Genomic DNA, 24,647 nt, shown 5'->3' on the forward strand with positions numbered 1-24,647 from the left:
TGCTGCCTACTTGATTTTAGGGGCTGACTACTTGATTTTAGGGGTTAACTACTTGATTTTAGGGTCTGACTACTTGATTTTATGGGCTGACTACTTGATTTTAGGGTCTGACTACTTGATTTTAGGGGCTGACTACTTGATTTTAGGGGCTGACTGCTCGATTTTAGGAGCTAATTACATGGTTTTAGGGTTTAACTTCATGATTTTAGGGGCTAACTACATGATTTTAGGGGTTAACTTCATGATTTTAAGGGCTGACTACATGATTTTAGGGGTTAACTTCATGATTTTAGGGGCTAACAACATCATTTTAGGGGCTAACTACATACTTTTAGGGGCTAACTACATGGTTTAGGGAATAACTATGTGATTGTATGGGGTAACTTCATGATTTTAAGGGCTAAATATGTACTTTCAGGGGCTATTTACATGATTTTAGGGGCTAACTACATGATTTTAGGGGCTGACTACTTGATTTTAGGGGCTAACTTTGTGATTTAATGGTTTAACTATATACTTTTAGGGGCTCTTTACATGATTTTAGGGGCCAACTACTTGATTTTAGGGGCTACCTACTTGATTTAATGGGTTAACTATACTTTTAGGGGCCGACTACTTGATTTTAGGGGCTAACTTTGTGATTTAATGGGTTAACTATATACTTTCAGGGGCTATTTACATGATTTTAGGGGCTAACTACATGATTTTAGGGGCTGACTACTTGATTTTAGGGGCTAACTTTGTGATTTAATGGTTTAACTATATACTTTTAGGGGCTCTTTACATGATTTTAGGGGCCAACTACTTGATTTTAGGGGCTACCTACTTGATTTAATGGGTTAACTATACTTTTAGGGGCCGACTACTTGATTTTAGGGGCTAACTTTGTGATTTAATGGGTTAACTATATACTTTTAGGGGATATTTACATGATTTGAAGGGCTAACTACTTGATTTTAGGGGCTGACTACTTGATTTTAGGGCCTAACTTCATGATTTAATGGGTTAACTATATACTTTTAGGGGCTCTTTACATGATTTTAGGGGCTAACTACTTGATTTTAGGGGCTAACTATTTGATTTTAGATGCTAACTACATGATTTTAGGGGCTAACTACTTGATTTTAGATGCTAACTACTTGTTTTTAGATGCTAACTACTTGATTTAAGGGGCTGACTTTGTGATTTAATGGGTTAACTATATATTTTTAGGGGCTCTATATGATTTTAGGGGCTAACTACTTGATTTTAGATGCTAACTACTTGATTTAAGGGGCTGACTTTGTGATTTAATGGGTTAACTATATATTTTTAGGGGCTCTATATGATTTTAGGGGCTAACTACTTGATTTTAGATGCTGACTACTTGATTTTAGGGGCTGACTACTTGATTTTAGGGGTTAACTACTTGATTTTAGGGTCTGACAACTTGATTTTAGGGGCTGACTACTTGATTTTAGGGTTTGACTACTTGATTTTAGTGGCTGACTACTTTATTTTAGGGCCTGACTACTTGATTTTAGGGGCTGACTTGATGATTTGATGGGTTGACTTGATGATTTGGGCTGACTGCTGCTCTTGTCCCTGAGGGTGGTGACTCTGAGAAGGAACCTTCTGGTACTTTGTCGGTAGCGCGGCTGAGTGAAATAGAAGAGGATGGGGTCCAGGAAGCTGTTCATGCTGGCAAAAGGTCTGGTGCTCTTATAGATGACAGAAAAGAGGTTCCTGGTCTCGCAGGGCACACTGGGCATAGTCCTGATCAGCAGGTACAAAGTTTTGGTGAGGTGGAATGGCAGGAAGCTGACGCAGAAGACGGCCGCCACCACAACGATCATCTTCCCCGCCTTCTCGCGTTTCTCCCTCATGGCCTGCGCATTGACGCCTTGGTAGGACAGCGGGCGGCAGAGTTTGAGCGCCATCCTGAAGTAGCACACCATCACGCCCATAAAAGGCAACAGGAAGCCCAGGCAGGTGAGAGCCATGCCGTACGGGTAGTAGTCCACCGACTGCTTTGGCGTGCTTAAATCGTAGCAAACCGTGCGGTTCCGCTGGGTTCCCGTGGAGGCGAAGTGGAAGGTTGGCGCGCAGAGCAGCGCCACCAGCAGCCACACGCCTGCACATACCACCCAGGCCAGCCGCCGCCCGCCCTGCTTGTGCCACACTGCCAGGGGGTGGCAGATGCCAATGTAGCGGTGAACACTGATGCAGGTGAGGAAGAGGATGCTGCCGTGAAGATTACTGGAAGAAGAGCACAGGAGAAAAAAAAATACAAAATAAATGCTAATATACGAGACGTTAGCATACTTTTATTTATTTTTAGTTCCAAACATGCAAAATTTGCTAAAACGTTAGCATGCTATTATAGGAGACGTTAGCATACTTTTAAGATCTATGATTTCTAGCTATTAACAAACAAAATTTGCCAAAAATCTATCTTAAAACATTAGGAGGCTAATATAAGAGACATTAGCATACTTTCAAAATGGCGGCAATCATCAAACTCCATGACTTTTTAGGTTTAAACATATACATTTAGCCAAAAAGCAAACATGAAACATTAGCATGTTGATGTTAGCATGCTAATATAAGAGACTTCTGAGAGGGCATTCAGTATCAAAAATCCACATTTTTAAGTTTAAACATACAAAATTAGCTAAAAAGCTAGCATAAAACATTAGCATGTTGGTGTTAGCATGCTAATATAAGAGACGTCAGCATACGTCCGAGAGGGCATTCAGTATCAAAAATATCGATTTTTTTGGTTTAAACATACAAAATTAGCTAAAAAGCTAGCATAAAACATTAGCATGTTGGTGTTAGCATGCTAATATAAGAGACGTCAGCATACGTCCGAGAGGGCTTTCAGTATCAAAAATCCCGATTTTTAGGTTTAAGCATACAAAATTAGCTAAAAAGCTAACATAAAACATTAGCATGTTGATGTTAGCAGGCTAATATAAGAGACGTCAGCATACGTCCGAGAGGGCTTTCAGTATCAAAAATCCCGATTTTTAGGTTTAAACATACAAAATTAGCTAAAAAGCTAACGTAAAACATTAGCATGTTGATGTTAGCATGCTAATATAAGAGACTTTCGAGAGGGCATTCAGTATCAAAAATCCACATTTTTAGGTTTAAACATACAAAATTAGCTAAAAAGCTAACGTAAAACATTAGCATGTTGGTGTTAGCATGCTAATATAAGAGACGTCAGCATACGTCCGAGAGGGCTTTCAGTATCAAAAATCCAAATTTTTAAGTTTAAACATACAAAATTAGCTAAAAAGCTAGCATAAAACATTAGCATGTTGGTGTTAGCATGCTAATATAAGAGACGTCAGCATACGTCCGAGAGGGCTTTCAGTATCAAAAATCCCGATTTTTAGGATTAAACATACAAAATTAGCTAAAAAGCTAACATAAAACATTAGCATGTTGATTTTAGCATGCTAATATAAGAGACGTCAGCATACATCCGAGAGGGCATTAAGTATCAAAAATATCGATTTTTTTGGTTTAAACATACAAAATTTGCTAAAAAGCTTTTATAAAACATTAGCATGTTGATGTTAGCAGGCTAATATAAGAGACGTCAGCATACGTCCGAGAGGGCTTTCAGTATCAAAAATCCCGATTTTTAGGTTTAAACATACAAAATTAGCTAAAAAGCTAACGTAAAACATTAGCATGTTGATGTTAGCATGCTAATATAAGAGACTTTCGAGAGGGCATTCAGTATCAAAAATCCACATTTTTAAGTTTAAACATACAAAATTACCTAAAAAGCTAACATAAAACATTAGCATGTTGGTGTTAGCATGCTAATATAAGAGACGTCAGCATACGTCCGAGAGGGCATTCAGTATCAAAAATATCGATTTTTTTGGTTTAAACATACAAAATTAGCTAAAAAGCTTTTATAAAACATTAGCATGTTGATGTTAGCAGGCTAATATAAGAGACGTCAGCATACGTCCGAGAGGGCATTCAGTATCAAAAATATCGATTTTTTTGGTTTAAACATACAAAATTAGCTAAAAAGCTTTTATAAAACATTAGCATGTTGATGTTAGCAGGCTAATATAAGAGACGTCAGCATACGTCCGAGAGGGCATTCAGTATCAAAAATACCGATTTTTAGGTTTAAACATAAAAAAATAGCTAAAAAGCTAACGTAAAACATTAGCATGTTGATGTTAGCATGCTAATATGAGAGACTTCCGAGAGGGCATTCAGTATCAAAAATCCACATTTTTAGGTTTAAACATACAAAATTAGCTAAAAAGCTAACATAAAACATTAGCGTGTTGATGTTAGCATGCTAATATAAGAGACATTAGCATACTTTCAAAATGGTGCCAATCATCAAACTCCATGAAGCATGCTAACATCAACATGCTAATGTTTTATCTTAGCTTTTTAGCTAAATGTATATGTTTAAACCTAAAAAAATCATGGAGTTTGATGATTGGCACCAATTTTGAAAGTATGCTAATGTCTCTTATATTAGCATGCTAACATCAACATGCTAATGTTTTATGTTAGCTTTTTAGCCAATTTTGTATGTTTGAACCTAAAAATCGGTATTTTTGATACTGAATGCCCTCTCGGACGTATGCTGACGTCTCTTATATTAGCCTGCTAACATCAACATGCTAATGTTTTATAAAAGCTTTTTAGCAAATTTTGTATGTTTAAACCAAAAAAAATCGATATTTTTGACACTGAATGCCCTCTCGGACGTATGCTGACGTCTAATATATTAGCATGCTAACATCAACATGCTAATGTTTTATAAAAGCTTTTTAGCAAATTTTGTATGTTTAAACCAAAAAAATCGATATTTTTGATACTGAATGCCCTCTCGGACGTATGCTGACGTCTATTATATTAGCATGCTAAAATCAACATGCTAATGTTTTATGTTAGCTTTTTAGCTAATTTTGTATGTTTAAACCAAAAAATCAGTATTTTTGATACTTAATGCCCTCTCGGACGTATGCTGACGTCTATTATATTAGCATGCTAAAATCAACATGCTAATGTTTTATGTTAGCTTTTTAGCTAATTTTGTATGTTTAAACCAAAAAATCGGTATTTTTGATACTGAATGCCCTCTCGGACGTATGCTGACGTCTATTATATTAGCATGCTAAAATCAACATGCTAATGTTTTATAAAAGCTTTTTAGCAAATTTTGTATGTTTAAACCAAAAACATCTGTATTTTTGATACTGAATGCCCTCTCGGACGTATGCTGACGTCTAATATATTAGCATGCTAAAATCAACATGCTAATGTTTTATGTTAGCTTTTTAGCTAATTTTGTATGTTTAAACCAAAAAATCGGTATTTTTGATACTGAATGCCCTCTCGGACGTATGCTGACGTCTATTATATTAGCATGCTAAAATCAACATGCTAATGTTTTATGTTAGCTTTTTAGCTAATTTTGTATGTTTAAACCTAAAAATCGGTATTTTTGATACTGAATGCCCTCTCGGAAGTCTCTTATATTAGCATGCTAACATCAACATGCTAATGTTTTACGTTAGCTTTGTAGCTAATTTTGTATGTTTAAACCTAAAAATCTGTATTTTTGATACTGAATGCCCTCTCGGACGTATGCTGACGTCTCTTATATTAGCATGCTAAAATCAACATGCTAATGTTTTACGTTAGCTTTTTAGCTAATTTTGTATGTTTAAACCTAAAAATCGATATTTTTGTTACTGAATGCCCTCTCTGACGTATGCTGACTTCTCTTATATTAGCCTGATAACATCAACATGCTAATGTTTTATAAAAGCTTTTTAGCAAATTTTGTATGTTTAAACCAAAAAAAATGGTATTTTTTATACTGAATGCCCTCTCGGACGTATACTGACGTCTCTTATATTAGCATGCTAAAATCAACATGCTAATGTTTTATGTTAGCCTTTTAGCTAATTTTGTATGTTTAAACCTAAAAATCGGTATTTTTGATACTGAATGCCCTCTCGGAAGTCTCTTATATTAGCATGCTAACATCAACATGCTAATGTTTTACATTAGCTTTGTAGCTAATTTTGTATGTTTAAACCTAAAAATCGGTATTTTTGATACTGAATGCCCTCTCGGACGTATGCTGACGTCTCTTATATTAGCATGCTAAAATCAACATGCTAATGTTTTATGTTAGCTTTTTAGCTAATTTTGTATGTTTAAACCTAAAAATCGGTATTTTTGATACTGAATGCCCTCTCGGAAGTCTCTTATATTAGCATGCTAAAATCAACATGCTAACACTTGACCGGATAAAAGGAAATACCAGATGCAATATTAACTGAAAAAGCAAGCATAAAACGTTAGCATGCTAACATGCTAATATAAGAGGTGTTAGCATACTGCCAAACATCAAAATCAATGATTTTGAAGTTTCATTCTCACCTGTAGAACTGAAACCGGACCATCTTACAGGCCAGGTCCCCAAAGGGCCAGTAGTCGTGACTGGCGTAGTTGTAAACCAGCAGAGGAAGTGACATCATGTACAGGAAGTCGGCCATGGCCAGGTTGAGCATGTAGATGTTGCTGCAGGTCAGACCAGGTCTCCTCCTCCACATCTTCAGCAGCACAGCAGCGTTGAGAGGCAGACCCAGCAGGAGCACCAGAGTGTAGACCGAGGGCAGCAGGACTCGCTTGAAGTCCTCCTTGTAGGTGCAGCCAGGGACTCCTGGTCTGCTGGTGTTACTCACGCTGGCCAGCAGGACCGTGGACTCCACGCCAGAACTGAAGATGTCCCAGGACAAGGTCTGGGAGAGGACACCTTCCGTGGGCATCTTCAGATCTACAACCAGAGACAAGGTCATCACCAAGATATTAGATTGGAACTTTCATCACTTAAGTGTACTTTTAGAGTATGGTAAATAGAAACTAAGGTGAATCGAATGTAAAATAAATAAATAAAAGATAAAAGAAGGTCAATGGAAGGTAAAATAAGTCAATAAAAGAGTAAAATAAGTTAAATACAAGGTAAACGTAGTAAAAACAAGTTAAATAAAAGGTACGTAGAAGGCAAAAGAAGGACTATAAAAGGTCAAATAAGGTCAAAAGAAGGTAAAATAAGGTAAATAAACAGTAGAACAATGTATTAAAAGGTAAAAGAAAAAAGATACAAGGTAACAAAAGGTAAATAGAAGATAACATAGGGTAAATAAAAGGTAAAAGAAGGTGACTAAAAGTAAAATAATGTAAATAAAAGGTAAAATGAGGTAAATAAGTTATGGGTTGTACTTGTATAGCGCTTTTCTACCTTCAAGGTACTCAAAGCGCTTTGACACTACTTCCACATTTACCCATTCACACACACATTCACACACTGATGGAGGGAGCTGCCATGCAAGGCGCTAACCAGCACCCATCAGGAGCAAGGGTGAAGTGTCTTGCTCAGGACACAACGGACATGACGAGGTTGGTACTAGGTGGGGATTGAACCAGGGACCCTCGGGTTGCGCACGGCTACTCTCCCACTGCGCCACGCCGTTAAATAGAAGGTAAAATAAGGTAGATAAAAGTAAAATAATGTAAAGAAAATCGAAAGTAAGGTGAATAGAAGGTAAAATAAGGTAAATAGACGGTAACATAGGGTAAATAAAAGGTAAAAGAAGGTAACAAAAAGTAAAATAATGTCAATAAAAGGTCAAATGAGGTAAATATAAGGTAAAATAAGTTAAATAGAAGGTAAAATAAGGTAGATAAAAGTAAAATAATGTAAACAAAATCTAAAATAAGGTGAATAGAAGGTAACGTAGGGTAAATAAAAGGTAAAAGGAGGTAGCTAAAAGTAAAATAATGTAAATAAAAGGTAATTGGAGTTAAATATAAGGTCAAGTTAAAATAGAAGGTAAAAAATAAGGTAGATAAAAGTAAAATAATGTAAAGAAAATCGAAAGTAAGGTGAACAGAAGGTAAAATAAGGTAAATAGACGGTAACATAGGGTAAATAAAAGGTAAAAAAAGGTAACTAAAAGTAAAATAATGTCAATAAAAGGTCAAATGAGGTAAATATAAGGTAAAATAAGTTAAATAGAAGGTAAAATAAGGTAGATAAAAGTAAAATAATGTAAACAAAATCTAAACTAAGGTGAATAGAAGGTAACATAGGGTAAATAAAAGGTAAAAGGAGGTAGCTAAAAGTAAAATAACGTAAATAAAAGATAATTGGAGTTAAATATAAGGTCAAGTTAAAATACCGTATTTTCCGCACTATAAGGCGCACCTAAAAACCACAAATGTTCTCAAAAGCTAACAGTGCGCCTTATAACCCGGTGCGCTTTATTACGATTAATTTTCATAAAGTTTCGATCTCGCAACTTCGGTAAACAGCCGCCATCTTTTTCCCGGTAGAACAGGAAGCGCTTCTTCTTCTACGCAAGCAACCGCCAAGGAAAGCACCCGCCCCCATAGAACAGGAAGCGCTTCACCCGCCCCCATAGAACAGGAAGCGCTTCACCCGCCCCCGGAAGAAGAAGAAAAAACGCGCGGATATCACCGTACGTTTCATTTCCTGTTTACATCTGTAAAGACCACAAAATGGCTCCTACTAAACGATCCGGTTCATAAAAAGACGCAATCTCTCCATCCGCACACGGATTACTACCGTATTTCACAGCAACTGATATTCCTGTGAACCGCACTGTGGAACGGGAGCACGTACGGTGAATATTCGCTCCACAGGGAATGAGAAGTCATCCTTCACTGTGGTTCTAGCTTGCCATGCTAACTTCCACTCATGGTGATATTCAAAAGGAAGACCTTGCCAAAAGAGACCTTTCCAGCCGGCGTCATCATAAAAGCTAACTCGAAGGGATGGATGGATGAAGAAAAGATGAGCGAGTGGTTAAGGGAAGTTTACGCGAAGAGGCCGGGTGGCTTTTTTCACACAGCTTCGAAGGCGAACACACCTTCACTAAGACGGGCAGACAGCCTCGGACGACATACGCCAACATTTGCCAGTGGATCGTAAATGCTTGGGCAGATATTTCGGTCACAACTGTGGTCCGAGCTTTCCGGAAGGCAGGATTCACAGAACAACAGCGACACTGACTCCCGATGACTTCTACGAGACGGAACCGGCCATTTTGGATACCACGCTTGCGCAACTTTTCAATTCGGACACCGAAGACGAAGAATTCGAAGGATTTACGAATGAAGAATAACTTCAGAAGGTGAGCGCTATGTTTATTTTGTGTGTTGTGACATTAACGTTCGAGCAACATTATGTTGCTATTGCTCTACACCATTTTGAATTTTACTATGTTTGTGATTGCACATTTGCGTACATTTTGGGACAGAGTTGTTAGAACGCTGGTTTTCAATATATTATTAAAGTTTGACTGAACTATCTGACTGTTTTTTTGACATTCACTTTAGCGCAGCGTTTTTTTGACATTCACTTTAGCGCAGCGTAGGCGCGGCTTATAGTCCGGGGCGGCTTATTGGTGGACAAAATTATGAAATATGTAATTCATAGAAGGTGCGGCTAATAATCCGGTGCGCCTTATAGTGCGGAAAATACGGTAGAAGGTACAAAATAAGGTAGATAAAAGTAAAATAATGTAAAGAAAATCGAAAGTAAGGTGAATAGAAGGTAAAATAAGGTCAATAGACAGTAACATAGGGTAAATAAAAGGTAAAAGAAGGTAACTAAAAGTAAAATAATGTCAATAAAAGGTCAAATGAGGTAAATATAAGGTAAAATAAATTAAATAGAAGGTAAAATAAGGTAGATAAAAGTAAAATAATGTAAACAAAATCTAAAATAAGGTGAAGAGAAGGTAACGTAGGGTAAATAAAAGGTAAAAGGAGGTAACTAAAAGTAAAATAATGTAAATAAAAGGTAATATGAGTTAAATATAAGGTAAAGTTAAAATAGAAGGTAAACAATAAGGTAGATAAAAGTAAAATGATGTAAATAAAATCTAAAATAAGGTGAATAGAAGGTAAAATAAGGTAAATAGAAGGTAACATAGATTCAAGATTGTTTATTGTCATATGCACAGTTAGATGGATGGATGGATGGATGGATGGATGGATGGATGGATGGATGGATGGATGGATAGATAGATAGATAGATAGATAGATAGATAGATAGATAGATAGATAGATAGATAGTACTTTATTGATTCCTTCAGGAGAGTTCCCTCAGGAAAATTAAAATTCCAGCAGCAGTGTACAGAGTTGAGATCGAATTTAAAAAGTAAAAAGTAAATAATGGGGGTATAAATGGAAACAGAATAGAAAAATATTACAATAGAATAAAAATAAAAAGCAACAATGAGAATAAAAATATAACAGTAAAATAAGAATATAACAAGAGAAACTAGACAGTAGTGACCATGTTATGAAAAAGTATTGCACTGTTATTGTTTTGCATCCCCTGTCATCCATTCATCTTGGCAAAAGTATCTGCCTATCAGCTTTTCTTACAACACTTTCAAACTCTCTGACTCAAAGCATTTTATAACCTTTTATTTTCGGCTGACTCCTTCAGAATATCAGTCATACGGTTGTCAGTTTTGGCCTGAGGAGAGTTTCCTGGCAGTGAAGAAGTCTGAGACGTCACCACTTAAATCTTTTTAAAAGCCTTTTTGATCACAACATTTTTGACCGACTTTCAAAGCGTGAAATGAATTGAAGGCGTGCCAAAGTAATATTGCGTACAGACATGAGTGAACACAACTCTCTGTCACTCTTCTACTTCTGAACCTGACAAAATACGTCCCTCTAAAGCAGGGGTGTCCAAACTACGGCCCCACGTATTTTAATTGGGCCCGCGAGACGTCTTGAGTTTCATAAGGAATCTGGCCCAGGGAGATTTAAAGCCATTCTAAAAGTCTGACAACTTTTATTGCTGCTGCTTTGTCGCCCTCTTGTGGACAAGGTGAGTAATTCAGGTCAAGGAGCTCTGTGCGCAGCATTTACTTCTATGACCCAATACGAACAACCTTCCCTAGTCATAGTGCAAACACAAATAATAAATGCAACCAACACAAAAGGCCAACATAGATGGTCACACATAACATAACAAAACAAACTCACTGAACTTTATTTTATTACTATACTATACTATTACTATACATATATATATATATATATATATATATATATATATATATATATATATATATATATATATATATATATATATATGTTGTGCTGCTTGTGCTTGAGTTAATAGCGGCGACCACAGCAAACGTAAAGCCACAGGACAGATAGAGAGGGTTGTATAAGAGGCAATGGTTTGAGAAAAAAGACCTTAGGGTGCAAGAACTTAACATTTTTATGATGAACTTTATGGTTCATCTGGAAACCGGGAATTTTTCTAGTTAAGTTGAATGTGTTGAAGGTGGAATAGTTTGAATCGGTTGAAGAGTGTGGAAGTTTGAAAAATGGACAATTCATTTTGAATGGGGAAAATAAAATAAAAACAGGAATTATGGGAAATCCGGGAATTTTGTTATAATTGTTGAAGTAGATAGAGCATACAATTCCTGAACAGGCTGAATAAATTGAAGATTAAAATTGTGGGAATTGTGGAACTTTGAAAAATGTCCCATTGATTTAAAGGGGAATTTCCATACAATTTGGGAATTTCAAGAAAAGCAGGAATTTTATTAAAACTGGTAACTTGAATGTTCTGAATGACTTTTCAAATTGGTCAAGAAATTCTGAATTGAGAAATGGTACTATGGAATTCCTGGAATTTCCTAAAAAAACAGGAATTTTTCCAGTTGAAAAAACAACTTTGTTTTTTGTCCTGATTAGGAGGAATGTTTTGACGGTGGAACGGTTGAAAAATGTGGAAGGATTAGGCGACAGAAAAAAAGGGTGGAAATAGGGCTTTGGAAAATCAAGAATTCTGGAAAATCCTGGAATTTTTTTGAACTTAGATAAAATGTAGTTTGAATTTCCAGAATGGTGACGTGTGTTGAAGGTGGAATGGTGTGAATAGGTTGAAAAATGTGGAAATAGTGGAAGTTTGAAAAATGGCCAATTCATTTTGAATGGGAAAAGAGTCCCGGAAAACTCGGAATTCTGGGAATTTTTCAAGGGAAAGCCCGCGATTCCCGAATAGGCTGAAGAGTTTGAAGTTGGAACGGTTTGAATCTGATTAAAATTGTGGGAATTGTGGAACTTTGAAAAATGTCCCATTGATTTAAAGGGGGATTTCCATACAATTAGGGAATTTCGAAGAAAAAAAAATGTTAAACTGGTAAAGAAAATTGAATGTTCTGAATAAGTTGAAATGGTTGGTGTTGGAATTTTTCAAAACATAAGAGAAATGTTGAAGTAGTAACATTTTGAATTGACAAATGGTACTATGGAATTCCTGGAATTTCCTAAAAAAAAACAGGAATTTTTCCAGTTCAAAAAACAACTTAGTTTTTTGTCCTAATTAAGAGGAATGTTTGGACGGTGGAACGGTTGAAGTGTGTTGAAAAATGTGGAAGGATTAGTCGACTGAAAAAAAGGGTGGAAATAGGGCTTTGGAAAATCAAGAATTCTGGAAAATCCTGGAATTTTTTTGAACTTAGAAAAAGAGGTAGTTTGAATTTCCAGAATGGTGGCATATGTTGAAGGTGGAATGGTGTGAATAGGTTGAAAAATGTGGAAATGGTGGAAGTTTGAAAAATGGCCAATTCATTTTGAATGGAAAAAGGGTCCCGGAAAACTCGGAATTCTGGGAATTTTTCAAGGGAAAGCCCGCAATTCCCGAATAGGCTGAAGAGTTTGAAGTTGGAATGGTTTGAATCTGATTAAAATTGTGGGAATTGTGGAACTTTGAAAAATGTCCCATTGATTTAAAGGGGGATTTCCATACAATTTGGGAATTTCGAAAAAAAAAATGTTAAACTGGTAAAGAAAATCGAATGTTCTGAATAAGTTGAAATGGCTGGTGTTGGAATTTTTCAAATCATAAGAGAAATGTTGAAGTAGTAACATTTTGAATTGAGAAATGGTACTATGGAATTCCTGGAATTTCCTAAAAAAAACGGGAATTTTTCCAGTTCAAAAAACAACTTAGTTTTTTGTCCTGATTAAGAGGAATGTTTGGACGGTGGAACGGTTGAATTGTGTTGAAAAATGTGGAAGGATTAGTCGACAGAAAAAAAGGGTGGAAATAGGGCTTTGGAAAATCAAAAATTCTGGAAAATCCTGGAATTTTTTTGAACTTAGAAAAAGAGGTAGTTTGAATTTCCAGAATGGTGGAATGTGTTGAATGTGGAATGGTGTAAATAGGATGAAAAATGTGGAAATAGTGGAAGTTTGAAAAATGGCCAATTCATTTTGAATGGGAAAAGAGTCCCGGAAAACTCGGAATTCTGGGAATTTTTCAAGGGAAAGCCCGCGATTCCCGAATAGGCTGAAGAGTTTGAAGTTGGAACGGTTTGAATCTGATTAAAATTGTGGGAATTGTGGAACTTTGAAAAATGTCCAATTGATTTAAAGGGGGATTTCCATACAATTTGGGAATTTCGAAAAAAAAAAAGTTAAACTGGTAAAGAAAATGGAATGTTCTGAATAAGTTGAAATGGTTGGTGTTGGAATTTTTCAAATCATAAGAGAAATGTTGAAGTAGTAACATTTTGAATTGAGAAATGGTGCTATGGAATTCCTGGAATTTCCTAAAAAAAAACGGGAATTTTTCCAGTTCAAAAAACAACTTACCGTAGTTTTTTGTCCTGATTAAGAGGAATGTTTGGACGGTGGAACGGTTGAAGTGTGTTGAAAAATGTGGAAGGATTAGTCGACAGAAAAAAAGGGTGGAAATAGGGCTTTGGAAAATCAAAAATTCTGGAAAATCCTGGAATTTTTTTGAACTAAGTAAAGGAGGTAGTTTGAATTTCCAGAATGGTGGCGTGTGTTGAAGGTGGAATGGTGTGAATAGGTTGAAAAATGTGGAAATGGTGGAAGTTTGAAAAATGGCCAATTCATTTTGAATGGAAAAAGGATCCCGGAAAACTCAGAATTCGGGGAATTTTTCAAGGGAAAGCCCGCGATTCCCGAATAGGCTGAAGAGTTTGAAGTTGGAACGGTTTGAATCTGATTAAAATCGTGGGAATTGTGGAACTTTGAAAAATGTCCAATTGATTTAAAGGGGGATTTCCATACAATTTCAGAATTTCGAAGAAAAAAAAAGTTAAACTGGTAAAGAAAATCGAATGTTCTGAATAAGTTGAAATGGTTGGTGTTGGAATTTTTCAAATCATAAGAGAAATGTTGAAGTAGTAACATTTTGAATTGAGAAATGGTACTATGGAATTCCTGGAATTTCCTAAAAAAAACGGGAATTTTTCCAGTTCAAAAAACAACTTACCGTAGTTTTTTGTCCTGATTAAGAGGAATGTTTGGACGGTGGAACGGTTGAAGTGTGTTGAAAAATGTGGAAGGATTAGTCGACAGAAAAAAAAGGGTGGAAATATAGCTTTGGAAAATCAAAAATTCTGGAAAATCCTGGAATTTTTTTGAACTTAGAAAAAGAGGTAGTTTGAATTTCCAGAATGGTGGAATGTGTTGAATGTGGAATGGTGTAAAGAGGTTGAAAAATGTGGAAATAGTGGAAGTTTGAAAAATGGACAATTCATTTTGAATGGGGAAAATAAAATAAAAACAGGAATTATGGGAAATCCGGGAATTTTGTTATAATTGTTGAAGTAGATAGAGCATACAATTCCTGAACAGGCTGAATAGTTTGAAGATTAAAATTGTGGGAATTGTGGAACTTTGAAAAATGTCCCATTGATTTAAAGGGGAATTTCCATACAATTTGGGAATTTCACAGAAAAGCAGGAATTTTTTTGAAACTGGTAACTTGAATGTTCTGAATGACTTGAAATGGTTGGTGTTGGAATTTTTCAAATTGGTCAAGAAATTTTGAATTGAGAAATGGTACTATGGAATTCCTGGAATTTCCTAAAAAAACAGGAATTTTTCCAGTTGAAAAAACAACTTTGTTTTTTGTCCTGATTAAGAGGAATGTTTTGACGGTGGAACGGTTGAAAAATGTGGGAGGAGTAGTCGACAGAAAAAAAAGGGTGGAAATAGGGCTTTGGAAAATCCAAAATTCTGGAAAATCCTGAAAAAAATTTTAACTTAGAAAAAAAGGTAGTTGGAATTTCTAGAATGGTGGAATGTGTTGAAGGTGGAATGGTGTGAATAGGTTGAAAAATGTGGAAATGGTGGAAGTTTGAAAAATGGACAATTCATTTTGAATGGAGAAAATAAAATAAAAACAGGAATTATGGGAAATCCGGGAATTTTGTTATAATTGTTGAAGTAGATAGAGCATACAATTCCTGAACAGGCTGAATAGTTTGAAGATTAAAATTGTGGGAATTGTGGAACTTTGAAAAATGTCCCATTGATTTAAAGGGGAATTTCCATACAATTTGGGAATTTCACAGAAAGCGGGAATTTTTTTGAAACTGGTAAATGGTTGGTTTTGGAATTTTTCAAATCGGTCGAGAAATGTTGAAGTAGTAACATTTTGAATTGAGAAATGGTACTATGGAATTCCTGGAATTTCCTAAAAAAACGGGAATTTTTCCAGTTCAAAAAACAACTTCGTTTTTTGTCCTGATTAAGAGGAATGTTTGGACGGTGGAACGGTTGAAGTGTGTTGAAAAATGTGGAAGGATTAGTCGACTGAAAAAAAGGGTGGAAATAGGGCTTTGGAAAATCAAGAATTCTGGAAAATCCTGGAATTTTTTTTAACTTAGAAAAAAAGGTAGTTTGAATTTCTAGAATGGTGGAATGTGTTGAATGTGGAATGGTGTAAATAGGTTGAAAAATGTGGAAATAGTGGAAGTTTGAAAAATGGCCAATTCATTTTGAATGGGAAAAGTGTCCCGGAAAACCTGGAATTCAGGGAAATCTGGGAATTTGGGGGATTTTTCAAGGGGAAAGCCCATGATTCTCGAAAAGGCTGAACAGTTTGAAGTTGGAACGGTTTGAATGGGGTGAAAAATGTGGAAGGTAGAGCTTTGGAACATTCACACAATTATAAGAAGTGGACAGTACAGTTATCATAATCAGCTCATTTATAAACATTACTAGGTTTAAAGGTTTAAATGTTTATGTCAAACCAAGAATGTGTTCCTGGGGGGGGGAAAAAACACTCGTGTGTTTTGTTCCATCTCATTTGGTTGTGCACAAGAAATGACTGCAGACGTTGACAGAAGAGTAACGTTGGACTTTTAACTGACAGTGTTGTGGTTTCACCAGGAGTGAGAAGTGAGAAAGACGAAAGCTCTTTGTTTCTTGCAAGTCCTTGCATGCAAATGACCAAGCAAAGCAACTGAATGTGTTCCAGTCATAACAGCAGCGTCTCAAAAAAAAAAAAAGAGTGGAGAATGCGGGCATCGATCCCGCTACCTCTCGCATGCTAAGCGAGCGCTCTACCATTTGAGCTAATTCCCCTTCTGCTCCACCAGCTGCTGGAATGGCCAGGAGTCGTATTGCGAGGACGTCTTTAGCGCTCGACACGGGTCACAAGTTCATGTTTGCACTGCACTCATCTTTATCAGCACGCTTTCATGGCAATTAGCAAATAGCCAGTGTTAATGATTAATCAGTGTTAATGACTCATCAGTGTTAATGATTAATCAGTGTGTGAAAAATCCAAGAAAACTTTGTTTAATTAGGGCCCGCATGGCCCATTGTAAAAGGAATCCCAACGGGAGTCCTTTTGCAATGGGACATAAGGACCTATTGTTTTTCTAAGGTTTTATTATTATTCCGCCGCCTCTTTGAGCACTAATTTGACCCACTTAACATGCTTCAAAACTCACCATATTTGACCCACACATCAGGACCTGCGAAAATTGTCTTTTAATAAAAAAAAACCGAACCCCAAAACTCAAAATTGCGCTCTAGCACCCCCTAGAAAGAAAACTGCTTATAACTCCCAGTACGAATGTTGTAGAGACATGAAACAAAAACCTCTCTGTAGGGCTCACTTAGCCCTACTTTTCATTAATTAATTTCCTCGGGCAAAAATCAACAGGAAGTTGGCAATTCCCCCTTCAAGACAAAAATGTACTAAAAACAATCACTTTTGCCTCCTTGAGCTGTAATTTGACCCCCTTAACATGCTTCAAAACTCACCGAACTGAACACACACATCAGGACTGGCAAAAATTGCGATCTAATAAAAAAAACTAACCCCAAATCTAAAAATTGTGCTCTAGCGCAATTTTTGAATAAAACGCAGAAAAAACTGCCCCTCGGGAGAAAAAAATGACAAAACTGCCTGTAACTCCCACTGGGAAGGTCGGAGAGACATGAAACAAAAACCTCTATGTAGGTCTCACTTAGACCTACATTTCATAGATTGACAACCCCCAGCTAAAATCGACAGGAAGTTTGCTATTCCCCCTTCAAAACAATTTTTTTTTTAAAAAACCGGTCACCTTCCTTCAAAAACTATCTCCTCTGAGCGCGTTTGTCGTTTCGGCTTCAAACTAACACAGGAGAGAGATTGAACCCTTGTGTATAAAAGTATAGAACAGCATTTTTCTAACTGCTCCGGTTTTGATTTTATGAGCCTTCAAAGAACCGCTGCGCTGATGCTGCTGCACTGCTCTTTTTTTAAGATGGCTGCTTAAAAGCAGGAAGCACCAGCGTGCCTACACAATGCAGACAAGGTAGGTACACTAGACAAAAGTATTGGGACACTTATGACTACCACCGGACAAAAGTATTGGGACACTTATGACTACCACCGGACAAAAGTATTGGGACACTTAGGACGACAACTGGACAAAAGTATTGGGACACTTGGGACTAGAACTTAACAAAAGTATTGGGACACTTGGGACTAAAACTTGCCAAAAGTATTGGGACACTTAGGACTACCACTGGACAAAAGTATTGGGACACTTACGCTTAAACTGGACAAAAGTATTGGGACACTTACACTGGACAAAAGTATTGGGACACTTTGCACTAAAAGTAGACTAAAGTATTGGGACACTTAGGACGACCACTGGACAAAAGTATTGGGACACTTCGCACTAAAAGTAGACTAAAGTATTGGGACACTTAGGACTACCACTGGACAAAAGTATTGGGACACTTACACTGGACAAAAGTTTTGGGACACTTCTGAAACTTGACAAACGTATTGGGACACTTAGGACTAGCACCTGCCAAATATGCGGGCCCGACCAATGCTGCTTGCAGCTTTAATTCATATTTATTTTTTGAACAATGACAGTTGAAAAGAAGTCACACTAAAATCCCCAGGGATCCAAAAGACTTTTAAGTGTTAAAAATAAGTCACATATTACATTTATTTTCTCTAGATCAACTTTAGATCTATCAGTCGAGAATACATCTTTATTAATTTTTACGTGTTTTTTTTCTTGTTTGTTTTATGCCTTTGCTGTCCAAGAAAACTTAGTTTTTATATGGCAAATACACAAAATAAGTGACAATCATTGGTACTTTAACTTTAACTTAATATTTCCTCCCCAAAATATGTTAGTGGCATATTTCATGTGAAGTAATCGGAGCCTTGAATAGATCAATAATTCATAAGAATAATTGATTTTAAATCTTTTTTTTTTTTTTTGAGCAAACGAGTACAAAAAAAAATCAAAAATCACACTAAAATTTGCAGGTATCCAAAAGGGTCCCACTCATAAATACATCAAAATTAGACACACTTCATTTGTATTTATTTTTTAAACTTTCAACCCTCAAATCAACTTTGTTTTATAACATTTTTGTCATAGAATATTTTGTATTTTAAGGCAAAAATACAAAATATGCAATATTTCCCCCTCAAAAATATTTCAAAGTGAATTATTTGATGTGAAATAGTTGGATCCTTGAATAAATTAATAATTCATAACATTGATTTTAATTCATAATTTTTTTTTTAATGTTTATTTTCTCTAGATCAACTTCAGATCTATCAGTTTTTCTTGTTTGTTTTATGCCTTGGCTGCCTTTGTTTTTATATGGCAAACACACAAAATATGCAATATTTCCTCCCCAAAATATGTTAGTGGCATATTTCATGTGAAGTAATCGGAGCCTTGAATAGATCAATAATTCATAACAATAATTGATTTTAATTCGTTTTTGTTTTTTTGAGCAAACGAGTCCAAAAAAAAAATCAAAAATTACACTAAAATTTGCAGGTATCCAAAAGGGTCCCACTCATAAATACATCAAAATTAGACACACATCATTTGTATTTATTTTTTAAACTTTCAACCCTCAAATCAACTTTGTTTTATAACATTTTTGTCATAGAATATTTTGTATTTTAAGGCAAAAATACAAAATATACAATATTTCCCCCTCAAAAATATTTCAAAGTGAATTATTTGATGTGAAATAGTTGGAGCCTTGAATAAATTAATAATTCATAACATTGATTTTAATTCTTTTTTTTTTTTTTATGTTTATTTTATCTAGATCAACTTCAGATCTATCAGTCGAGAATACATCTTTATTAATTTTTATGGTTTTTTTTTTCTTGTTTGTTTTATGCCTTTGCTGCCTTTGTTTTTATATGGCAAACACACAAAATATGCAATATTTCCTCCCCAAAATATGCTAGTGGCATATTTCATGTGAAGTAATTAGAATGAATAGGTCAATAATTCATAACATTGATTTTGATACATTATTATTTTTTGAGCTAACGAGTCAAAAGACATAAAAAAAAATTCCACTAAAATTCTCAGGTATCCAAAAGGGTGCCACTCATAAATACATCTTTATTAATTTTTACGTGTTTTTTTTTTCCTGTTTGTTTTATGCCTTTGCTGTCCAAGAAAACTTAGTTTTTATATGGCAAATACACAAAATAAGTGACAATCATTGGTACTTTAACTTTAACTTAATATTTCCTCCCCAAAATATGTTAGTGGCATATTTCATGTGAAGTAATCGGAGCCTTGAATAGATCAATAATTCATAACAATAATTGATTTTAATTCTTTTTTTTTTTTTGAGCAAACGAGTACAAAAAAAAAATCAAAAATTACACTAAAATTTGCAGGTATCCAAAAGGGTCCCACTCATAAATACATCAAAATTAGACACACTTCATTTGTATTTATTTTTTAAACTTTCAACCCTCAAATCAACTTTGTTTTATAACATTTTTGTCATAGAATATTTTGTATTTTAAGGCAAAAATACAAAATATGCAATATTTCCCCCTCAAAAATATTTCAAAGTGAATTATTTGATGTGAAATAGTTGGAGCCTTGAATAAATTAATAATTCATAACATTGATTTTAATTCATTATTTTTTTTTAATGTTTATTTTCTCTAGATCAACTTCAGATCTATCAGTCGAGAATACATCTTTATTAATTTTTACGTGTTTTTTTTCCTGTTTGTTTTATGCCTTTGCTGTCCAAGAAAACTTAGTTTTTATATGGCAAATACACAAAATATGTGACAATCATTGGTACATTAACTTTAACTTAATATTTCCTCCCCAAAATATGTTAGTGGCATATTTCATGTGAAGTAATTGGAGCCTTGAATAGATCAATAATTCATAACAATAATTGATTTTAATTCATTGTTGTTGTTTTTTGAGCAAACGAGTCCAAAAAAAAATAAAAAATTACACTAAAATTTGCAGGTATCTAAAAGGGTCCCACTCATAAATACATCAAAATTAGACACACATCATTTGTATTTATTTTTTAAACTTTCAACCCTCAAATCAACTTTGTTTTATAACATTTTTGTCATAGAATATTTTGTATTTTAAGGCAAAAATACAAAATATGCAATATTTCCCCCTCGAAAATATTTCAAAGTGAATTATTTGATGTGAAATAGTTGGAGCCTTGAATAAATTAATAATTCATAACATTGGTTTTAATTCTTTTTTTTTTTTTATGTTTATTTTCTCTAGATCAACTTCAGATCTATCAGTCGAGAATACATCTTTATTAATTTTTACGTGTTTTTTTTCCTGTTTGTTTTATGCCTTTGCTGTCCAAGAAAACATAGTTTTTATATGGCAAATACACAAAATATGTGACAATCATTGGTACTTTAACTTAATATTTCCTCCCCAAAATATGTTAGTGGCATATTTCATGTGAAGTAATCGGAGCCTTGAATAGATCAATAATTCATAACAATAATTGATTTTAATTCTTTTTTTTTTTTTGAGCAAACGAGTTAAAAAAAAAAATCAAAAATTACACTCAAATTTGCAGGTATCCAAAAGGGTCCCACTCATAAATACATCAAAATTAGACACACATCATTTGTATTTATTTTTTAAACTTTCAACCCTCAAATCAACTTTGTTTTATAACATTTTTGTCATAGAATATTTTGTATTTTAAGGCAAAAATACAAAATATGCAATATTTCCCCCTCAAAAATATTTCAAAGTGAATTATTTGAATAAATTAATAATTCATAACATTGATTATAATTCTTTTTTTTATTTTTTATGTTTATTTTCTCTAGATCAACTTCAGATCTATCAGTTTTTCTTGTTTGTTTTATGCCTTGGCTGCCTTTGTTTTTATATGGCAAACACACAAAATATGCAATATTTCCTCCCCAAAATATGTTAGTGGCATGTTTCATGTGAAGTAATTGGAATGAATAGGTCAATAATTCATAAAATTGATTTTGATACATTATTATTTTTTGAGCAAACGAGTCCAAAAAAAAAATCAAAAATCACACTACAATTTTCAGGTATCCAAAAGGGTCCCACTCATAAATACATCAAAATTAGACACACATCATTTGTATTTATTTTTTAAACTTTCAACCCTCAAATCAACTTTGTTTTATAACATTTTTGTCATAGAATATTTTGTATTTTAAGGCAAAAATACAAAATATGCAATATTTCCCCCTCAAAAATATTTCAAAGTGAATTATTTGATGTGAAATAGGTGGAGCCTTGAATAAATTAATAATTCATAACATTGATTTTAATTCATTATTTATGTTTATTTTCTCTAGATCAACTTCAGATCTATCAGTTTTTCTTGTTTGTTATATGCCTTGGCTGCCTTTGTTTTTATATGGCAAACACACAAAATATGCAATATTTCCTCCCCAAAATATGTTAGTGGCATATTTCATGTGAAGTAATCGGAGCCTTGAATAAATCAATAATTCATAACAATAATTGATTTTAATTCTTTTGTTTTTTTTGAGCAAATGAGTCCAAAAAAAATAATAAAAAAATCACACTAAAATTTTCAGGTATCCAAAAGGGTCCCACTCATAAATACATCAAAATTAGACACACATCATTTGTATTTATTTTTTAAACTTTCAACCCTCAAATCAACTTTGTTTTATAACATTTTTGTCATAGAATATTTTGTATTTTAAGGCAAAAATACAAAATATGCAATATTTCCCCCCTCAAAAATATTTCAAAGTGAATTATTTGATGTGAAATAGTTGGAGCCTTGAATAAATTAATAATTCATAACATTGATTTTAATTCATAATTTTTTTTGTTATGTTTATTTTCTCTAGATCAACTTCAGATCTATCAGTCGAGAATACATCTTTATTAATTTTTATGTTTTTTTTTTCTTGTTTGTTTTATGCCTTGGCTGCCTTTGTTTTTATATGGCAAACACACAAAATATGCAATATTTCCTCCCCAAAATATGTTAGTGGCATATTTCATGTGAAGTAATTGGAATGAATAGGTCAATAATTCATAACATTGATTTTGATACATTATTATTTTTTGAGCTAACGAGTCAAAAGACAAAAAAAAAAAATCCCACTAAAATTCTCAGGTATCTAAAAGGGTCACACTCATAAATACGGTACATCAAAATTAGACACACATCATTTGTATTTATTTTTTTAAACTTTCAACCCTCAAATCAACTTTGTTTTATAATATTTTTGTCATAGAATATTTTGTATTTTAAGGCAAAAATACAAAATATGCAATATTTCCCCCTCAAAAATATTTCAAAGTGAATTATTTGATGTGAAATAGTTGGAGACTTGAATAAATTAATAATTCATAACATTGATTTTAATTCTTTTTTTTTTTTGTAATGTTTATTTTCTCTAGATCAACTTCAGATCTATCAGTTTTTCTTGTTTGTTTTATGCCTTGGCTGCCTTTGTTTTTATATGGCAAACACACAAAATATGCAATATTTCCTCCCCAAAATATGTTAGTGGCATATTTCATGTGAAGTAATTGGAATGAATAGGTCAATAATTCATAACATTGATTTTGATACATTATTATTTTTTGAGCTAACGAGTCAAAAGACAAAAACAAATCCCACTAAAATTCTCAGGTATCCAAAAGGGTGCCACTCATAAATACATTCCACCTGTTTGCTATTTTAGTCCACTTTTTTTTGTAAGAGTATTTTTAGAATGTGCCGCGGGCCGCAAAAAGGCCCCCGTGTCACACTTTGAACACCCCTGTAGTAAGCCCTTGAGCATTGGCATTATTGGCAAATGTCACTGGCATGAAAAAGGATTTAGTAACTGTGGTCAGTCCAAGGTGCCGCATTAGTGTGAGTCACTAAGTAGCAGAGAAACAGGAAGTCAGAGTGGAGGGTGTGTCAGAAAGTCAAATACCTGAGATGACAAACATCTTCACCCGCCATGTTCCAATACAACATGTTTTTACATCAATCATAGTTCATCATCATCTCACGTAAACAAATGTGACATAATAAAACATTTTTATTCACTCCTTTAGCACACGTTGCTTAAGGAGTCCACATAAAAAACTGTAATACTATATCAATGTAAACCATTATTATTAGTAGTAGTACTGTAATACTATATCAATTTAAACTATTATTATTAGCAGTAGTACTGTAATACTATATCAATGTAAACCAGGGGTGCTCATTACGTCGATCGCGAGCTACCGGTCGATCGCGGAGGGTGTGTCAGTCCATCACCAGCCAGGCATTAAAAAAATAGTCCTAAAAATGAGCGATCATAAATCTTCACTATGACGTCACTTTCGTCACTTGATTGACATTCAGGGCACCCGAGGGTCTTCTGAGATGACGCTGGCTGCTGCCAGCTCATTAAAATTACCGACTGGAAGGCGAGAAACACTTTATTTCAACAGACTCTGGCGCCGTACCTGTCGTCAAAACTCCAAAGACCGACTGCACAGTTGCACAGTTGTGCTAACAAAATAAAGAGTCTCAGAAAGCTGGCGTGCACAAGCTAGCAAGCTACGGAGTTTGCCGACAATGTATTTCTTGTAAAGTGTATACAAAGGAGTACGGAAGCTGGACAAATAAGATGCCAAAAACCAACCACTTTCATGTGGTATTGGACAGAAAGGATCGAGGACTTTTTTTCTCCTCCATTCGAAAATGCGGACATTATCAGCACTACTGTCTGATTCCTATCAATGCAAGTCATCAGAATCAGGTAATACACCAACTTATATTCTTGTCTTCATGAAAGAAAGGAATCTATATGTGTTAAACATGCTTGTATTATCTTTAAACACCTTTAACTTATTAACAATATTAACTATGTGTTAAACATGCTTGTATTATCTTTAAACACCTTTAACTTGTTAACAATATTAACTATATGTGTTAAACATGCTTGTATTATCTTTAAACAC

General features: G+C 34.5%; 1 protein-coding gene and 1 non-coding gene across 3 annotated transcripts in view; both read right to left on the reverse strand.

The window, feature by feature from the left end:
- Window positions 1-720: 720 nt before the first annotated feature.
- Window positions 721-24,647, reverse strand: part of LOC133572916 (P2Y purinoceptor 3) — a 35,417-nt gene continuing 11,490 nt past the window's right edge. Inside the window, exons 3-4 of one of the 2 annotated variants that reach the window (XM_061926000.1) lie at window positions 6,430-6,826; window positions 721-2,238 (exon numbers count right to left, since the gene is read on the reverse strand). In XM_061926000.1, the coding sequence (XP_061781984.1) occupies window positions 1,494-2,238; window positions 6,430-6,818 (1,134 nt within the window). In that variant the 5' untranslated portion in view covers window positions 6,819-6,826 and the 3' untranslated portion in view covers window positions 721-1,493. Of the gene's footprint in view, window positions 2,239-6,429; window positions 6,876-24,647 lie in introns of those variants that run through there. The other variant, XM_061925999.1, reaches the window with a different exon arrangement.
- trnaa-agc (transfer RNA alanine (anticodon AGC)) lies at window positions 16,389-16,461 on the reverse strand. Its single transcript has one exon. It is a non-coding gene; the product is annotated as a tRNA-Ala (tRNA).

This window comes from Nerophis lumbriciformis, linkage group LG30 (assembly GCF_033978685.3).
Source record: "Nerophis lumbriciformis linkage group LG30, RoL_Nlum_v2.1, whole genome shotgun sequence".
In the NCBI taxonomy this organism is placed as follows: Eukaryota; Metazoa; Chordata; class Actinopteri; order Syngnathiformes; family Syngnathidae; genus Nerophis; species Nerophis lumbriciformis.